Source organism: Scardinius erythrophthalmus (assembly GCF_964197995.2).
Source record: "Scardinius erythrophthalmus genome assembly, chromosome: 25".
Lineage (NCBI taxonomy): Eukaryota > Metazoa > Chordata > Actinopteri > Cypriniformes > Leuciscidae > Scardinius > Scardinius erythrophthalmus.
In genome coordinates this window covers 21202250-21209114 of record NC_138245.1, presented here as the reverse complement: position 1 = coordinate 21209114, position 6865 = coordinate 21202250, and the positions used below count along the sequence as shown (strand labels likewise).

Here is a 6865-nt window from a genome sequence, read left to right as displayed (position 1 = left end):
TTCTTCTGAAATAAAGGAATGATATCCCAGCATAGTATTCATATGTAGTAGTTCAAGAGGTTTTATTCTTCTAGAAAAAAAGTCTTTCACACATGCATAAAAAAGTTTTTTTTTTTTTTTTTTTTTTTTTGATAAATCTTTTAAATCTTATCCATTTCATTATTCATTTTTAGTAAATTTGACATTGACTAAAATGGTAATTTTAATACATTAAAACAGCATTTTAGTTGACTAGAATTTTTTTGGTTTGACATACACATTTTATATATTTAAATGTTGAACAAACATTAAAACATTTTTAAAAAGTGACGTTTTTGTGTTACATTTTATTGTAAAAAAATAAATAAAAAATGTTGCTTTAGTTTATTATCCATGTTTTAATGTGGTGAAAAGGGTGCATTCACAACATGACATTCAATTCATGACTAAGAACACAATTACTTATTCATCAGCTGGAAAAAGAAAAGCTCCTAAAGTGATTTCAACAACATTGCTGTTATAGCTGTGGTGAGGACTTCACTATTCTCATAGTATTAGAACGATTATTAAAAATTTATAGGAATCATAATGGATATCTTCCTTGTAAACGGGCCTTAAAATCTTTTTTTCCCTTTGTGTCTTGTATCCGGGTGAATATATATCCGTTCATCCAGCTTCATGAACGGCAAAAAAAATTAATGATGTGCACGGATAAATTATAATAAATAATGCAATATTCCATTAAAAAAATAACTGTTTTGATTTCATGTTGACTTAAACACAGAACAGTAGCACAAGAGATTGTCCTTGCTTCAACAATAGCATTTTTTATTTGGCTGCTTATCCTGTTGTTTCTGTATAATCTGGATGTCTTCTCCATTCTCCACATGGTGGCTTTTGAGCTGTAGAGAGTGTGGCACAAACAACTGTAACCTAATACTGCTGCTTTTTTGGTCAAGCTGAGTATTAAATATTCAGTTAGGACTGATCAAAAACTAAATTCAATGGCCTGGTTTCACAGACAGGGCTTAGATTAAGCCAGATGCACACATTACTTGTGTGCATCTCAAGACAAAACAATGGCACTTTTTAAGATCTGTCAGTACAAGTTGCGTTCAGTTAAAACAGCTCAAACATGCATTTTAGTCTGGGACTGGTTTATGCCTTTATGCCTGTCTGTGAAACCGGGGGAATATTTGTTAAAATACTCCTAATTTAGTCTTGGTTATACAAAATGATTGAACTCACATACTGCAGAGCAGCTCGTGCGGCACTGTGAAAGGTTGTGTCCACGCCAATGTCTTCCTTGGCACTACATTCAAAATATTCAGCTCCGATTTCACTGCACCACTGCTGGGCTTTGTTTGGGGACACCTGTCAATCAAATCCTGCTATCAGTTATAAGTAAAGTAATACATTATTGCCTGGTTTTACAGACAAAGCTTAAGCCTAGTCCCAAACTAAATTGTATGTTCTTAAAATATGTCAGTGCCACTGTTTTGTCTCTTTTTTTTTTTCTAAGGCACAATGACCTGTTTTAACTAAAGCCTAATCCTGGTTTAATATAAACCTTGTCTGTGAAACCAGGCCTAGATCTATAGCTCATAATGCAATAGAGTTGTCTAACCTCACGATGATCCAAGTCAATTTTATTGCCGAGCACTATGAAAGGGAAGGCAGTGGGTTCAGAAGGACATGCCTGCACCAGGAACTCTTTCTTCCAGACGTCCAGTGCATCGAAAGAGACGGACGAGGTAACATCAAACACTAGGAGGCAGCAGTGAGCTCCACGATACAGTGCGGTACCCAGGGAATGAAACCTCTCTGTACCTGCAGTGTCCCAGATCTGGTGCAAAAACAGCTGAGTATTGCATGACATAGTTTGTAGAGCCCTGCTCAATCAGTTGAGATGTAAGCTGTGTTATTGTTATGAAAGCTATCTGTGGATCCTGCATATGACGAAGTGAAGGATTTTCTTTTATCTTTTAAATCTTGTGGGTTTAACATAAATTCATGTAAATGTATCTCACCTGAAGAATCACTGATCTTTTATCAATAGTGACTTCTTTAGCAAGGAAATCTACCCCAATTGTGGCACGGTACAATTTAGTAAAGCGATGGTCAACAAACCGGGTCATAAATGAAGATTTTCCCACTCTGTTCAGACAAAAAGAAATAGGGACAACTAACTGACCAGAGAATTAACTGGTAAATGATACTATTAACTACAATGCATTTAGTGCATTGACCTTGAGTTACAGAACCAGCTGCCTCTGTAAATGACAAACTTTTTAGAAACGCAAGCAGCTGTTGAGGTTTTTTCATGTTTAGAGAGTCACTTCTTTTAGTTACTTTCAGTACTTCCTTGTTTTTGTGCAACAGTATATATAGGCTTTTGGGTCGCGCATACACTGGTATTCAAAAGTTTGGAATCACTAAAACATCTTGAAATGCATTTACTATTGTAAATTAATAACTGATTTTTCCATATATTTTTAAAACATTATAAGCAGCCATTACTCATGTCTTAGAAATCCTTATGTAATCTTTAAAAATATAAATCAAATGTAGGCTATTTACAATATTGTTTTTATCAATATAATGCAACCTTGGTGAATAAAAGTATCACATCAGAAACATAAAAACGTCATAATGATACCAAACCTTTGAAGGGTAGAATTAATGTCTTTGTTCTTGCAAAAAATTTCTGGACTAATAGGAAGCTGGAAAGCTGTTATTCGTTTATGTGCTTTACATGCATGCTTTAGATACCATCATTACTTTCTAAGACAGACACTCACCCAGAGTTTCCGATAAGAATCAGTTTCAAGTGTGGTGTGCTCCACTCAGTCATGATAAAAATAACCAAAGCTGTCTTCAATGAAAGGAGGTCATGAAGGAACTCATCTCAGTCAACACTTCTCCTTGTTGCATTTCAGACTGCAGTGTGTGTCCTGTTCATATCACTGATCCATAAGAAAACATGGCAAAATAGGTAATGGTTAACCACCTTAGCAGTGTAAGGTAAACAAACGCCTTGCTAAACTAAACAGGTGGTGTAGGCTAACAAAAATGTATGATGTTGTGCTCTTCCTGGACAGTTTTAAATTTCATGATAGTATTTTACAACATAATAACATTGCTGTTCATTTTTTAGTAGGCCAAAAGTGACAGAGGTTTATTTATGCATCATCTAAATGATGCAGCATTGGTGAATTTTATGCAGCATTGGTCTCATAAATGAACAATGAACTATTTGTATAGCATTTATTTAATGGTAAGTTGTAAATTAGTGGCATTGATCTATGACATTATGTTGAGTATCAAAGTTTTTTGTGTAGCCTATTTGTTCATGAGATTTTTAGATTTGTGGAGTTTATATAGCCTAGAACTATATAGGCCTAGTTTTAAATAAAATAGTTGATTTAGTCTTATACATTAATGACACTTTAATATAGGCCCTATATTTACATTTGAAAAACAATGATAAGATGACAATGTAAGATTTCCTCTTAATTTTATATTTTGTGCTATGACAAGAAATTGCAAATATAAAATTAAAAATTCATTTACCTTAATATCTCATTGGCTAATGCATCATCATCATGCTTCATCCTGCACATGCTAAACCTACCCGAAACTAAAAATGTTACAATTTGTAAGTAAAGTAGCTAAATGCACATTGTTGTCATGGGCGTCTTCCCCCATCTTACCCTATTATCGTTTGTTGTTAATAGGCTATATTCGTTCTTCGAATATGACATGAAATAAAAATGCATTAAAAATTAATTAGTAAATGTAGAAATGAACACCAATAAAGATTAATATCCGCGCTCTTCAGTAGGCTACTTGATTTTGATTGGTCAACCGGCGCTAGCTTCATGTCATGTCTCTCGGATTTTACCGTGTTCAACTGGCGCCATCATGCATCGTATCGATTGAAGTGAAAATTACCTCAGAAGACTTCAACATTATTATTAGACGTACTGTAAAATTGTTCGTCTTTTTGCTTGGTCGAACTCAGATACAGGTAAAACAAGCAAACAAAAATTCTCTCATATTGTCTGTTTTGTTTTAAATTTGTGACTATTAACAACTGTCTTGGTCTGGTCAGCTTTTACAGATTTTTGATGTAATCTACACTAATCTTTGAAATAACTTGGAGTTCCACACACAATACCATACATTTGATAATAATTCAGTAGCCTACCATAGTAGGCCTGCATCTAAGTACCATGGTGTAACCATGCAATAATATTTTACAGTTTACCATGGTACCGCCACAGTACTGCTTTGTAAGCGTAGCTTTTCATAATTCATTTTGCTTTCTAAGTACAAAAGATAGAGGCAAACACTTGGCAGAACCCGCTATGTCAGAGGTCCTCGCATGGGAGGTGTCTTGCTCTGTGTCAGTTAAGGGTGTGTAGGGCAAAACTGTAAATTGTAACCGGTTGTAACAGTGAATATTGAGACCAGTTCTCCTCAACTGAAACGTGGTTTTGACTAACTTACCTCACAAAACACAGACAAACTTAGCTGCTACCTTTGAGTCACACTATTACTTATGGGAGCTGTGGCTTTGAGGTCAGGTACACATCCTCTTCTTTAAAAGTCACCTCTAACGTGTCATGCATTGCTCTCTCTATGAATTTTACATAAATACTTTCACATTTTGTTCTACAACATAAGTTATACGCTCAAATGTGAATTTTGAGACAATTGAGTGTAGTTTTATTCGCCAAGGATACGTTAAATTGATCAAAAGTGACCGTAAAGACTTACAGTAGAGGAGGTTACAAAAGATTTCGATTTCAAATAAATGCTATTCTTTTGGACTTTCTATTCATCAAAAAATTCTAAACAAACTACATCATGGTGTACATAAAAATATTAAGCAGCAAAACATTGATAGTAATAAGAAATGTTTCTAGAGTAGCAAATCAGCATATTAGAATGATTTCTGAAGGATCATGACACTAAAGACTGGAGTAATATTTTTAAAATTGTATTAATTTTTCACAATCTTTCAGTTCTTATAAATTATATCTTATAACATAGGCTACTACATAAGAACTGCAACTGCCACAAGGATGTGAGTTTATATGCTTGAAGAATCTGACAACCATTATAGTCACTTTCTTGTTGCTCGTTGAAAGCCACTATTCTAAAAACAAATGATAAATTCCCCAGGGAACCGATGGCGAACAGTCTTCCGTGTTAGCCTACAAATTGACGACATGAGTGAATAGCTTTATTGTTTATATGTTGTGGATGCAGTGGTGAGGAGGAGGAGGGACAGACTGGAAATTATTTCAGTGCGATATATCCTCTTACAGTCTGCAACCCATAGACAAGAACATTCTGTGTTCTCTCACTCAGACTTATCTTTGGGATAAGACTTTTGACTAGAAATGATTTTTGAGTCTTGAGGATGAGAAATGTAATTATTTGGGAATGAAGATAATTGTTGGCAATAACACTTCCTTTTGTGGATGATCTGAAAGAAATTTATTCTAACTTTGGAAATAAAAAAGAAATAATCCGTCGGGGCAGAGAGAGAGAGGCGGTCCTCTGAGTTATATACCCTCATGACACAGAGCCGCTCAGCTGGCTGTGTGAGGCAGAGATAAGAGCCTGCTTTCATGGAAGTTTCTTTCCTTGGAACTGGAGCGCTGCCCCAAGAACCCACAACTGCCCCCAAACCTTCGGCCTTTCTGCTCTGGCCCCCGCACCACCCTGACCAGGAACAGTTCCCGCAGAGGTCTTGTGTCACTCACCAACTGAAACGTCTTTTTGGATCCACATGGGCATTGTGTATTTGGCACCTGGATGATCTGGATCTAAAGACTTCCTGGTTTCAGGAATGGTTATCATTAAAGACCTGCTAGTGTATGTACTGTGCCCCTTAAACAAAACCCTGGATAGCAAACACATTGCATATATGTTGCATGTGTATAGTTGTACTGAAAGACCAATGCAATATTTTGGAATTAAATACAATATAGGTCTCTCTCTATCTCTCTTTCTCTCTCTTTTTATATGTGTATGTTCAAAAGTTTGGGATTTTTTTTTTTATTATTATTCAGCAAGGACACTTTAAATTGATTAAACTGACAGTAAAGATATTTTTAATGTTCCAAAAGATTTCTATTTCAGATAAATGCTGTTCTTTTGAACTTTCTGTTTTCTTTTTTTTTTTGCACAAAAATATCATCAACAACAATTCATTTTTCTATTTATACTTTTTATATATACGTATATTAACTGTAAGTATATATGTAATATATATACATACATATGCATGTGTGTTTGTGTGTATGGTATACCCTACGTTATGGCAATAACTGAAATCTTTTTGGTCTTTAAAACAGCTTATACATCAAAGTGATGTTTTTTGAAATGTAAAAATTGGGTTTAGAGGTATGGTTAGGGTTAGGGGAAAGAGTTTATAAAAAAATGTCTATGCGATGTCTGCATAAAACATGAGAACCAAACATTTATGTGCGTGTGTGTTTGTGTAAAAATGAGAAACATGTTCGTTGATTCGGCCTCGGTATATATTTAAATATATGTCACCATAATTAGCTTCAAATAAAAATACTACACAACTTAAGCAAGTCCTCATTTTGACTGCTACGTAAACGTGTATACTCTCTCTCTCTCTTTCTGTGTGTGTGTGTGTAAAAGAGAATGTTGTCTTACTACCATTGTAGGGTGTCACTGTTCCTGTGAGTTTGTTCATTTAGTGTCATGGCTAGTCTTACGATTCCCCAGCCTCCCACTCCAATCTTGATAACCTCTTATCACAGTTCAGCAGCCAGCACACACACACACAGCCACCAGCCACATCCCTCAATGCCCCCCCCCCCCACACACACACACACAC

General features: G+C 35.3%; 1 protein-coding gene across 1 annotated transcript; it reads right to left on the bottom strand.

Moving 5' to 3' along the window:
• Nucleotides 1-316: 316 nt before the first annotated feature.
• LOC308686074 (ras-related protein Rab-7a) lies at nucleotides 317-2935 on the bottom strand. Its single transcript, XM_081358363.1, has 5 exons — nucleotides 2781-2935; nucleotides 2010-2136; nucleotides 1607-1825; nucleotides 1228-1353; nucleotides 317-881 (listed from the first exon to the last, which is right to left on the bottom strand). The coding sequence occupies exons 1-5, from the start codon at nucleotides 2831-2833 to the stop codon at nucleotides 792-794; spliced, it is 615 nt and encodes a 204-aa protein (XP_081214489.1). The 5' UTR covers nucleotides 2834-2935; the 3' UTR covers nucleotides 317-791.
• Nucleotides 2936-6865: the final 3930 nt, after the last annotated feature.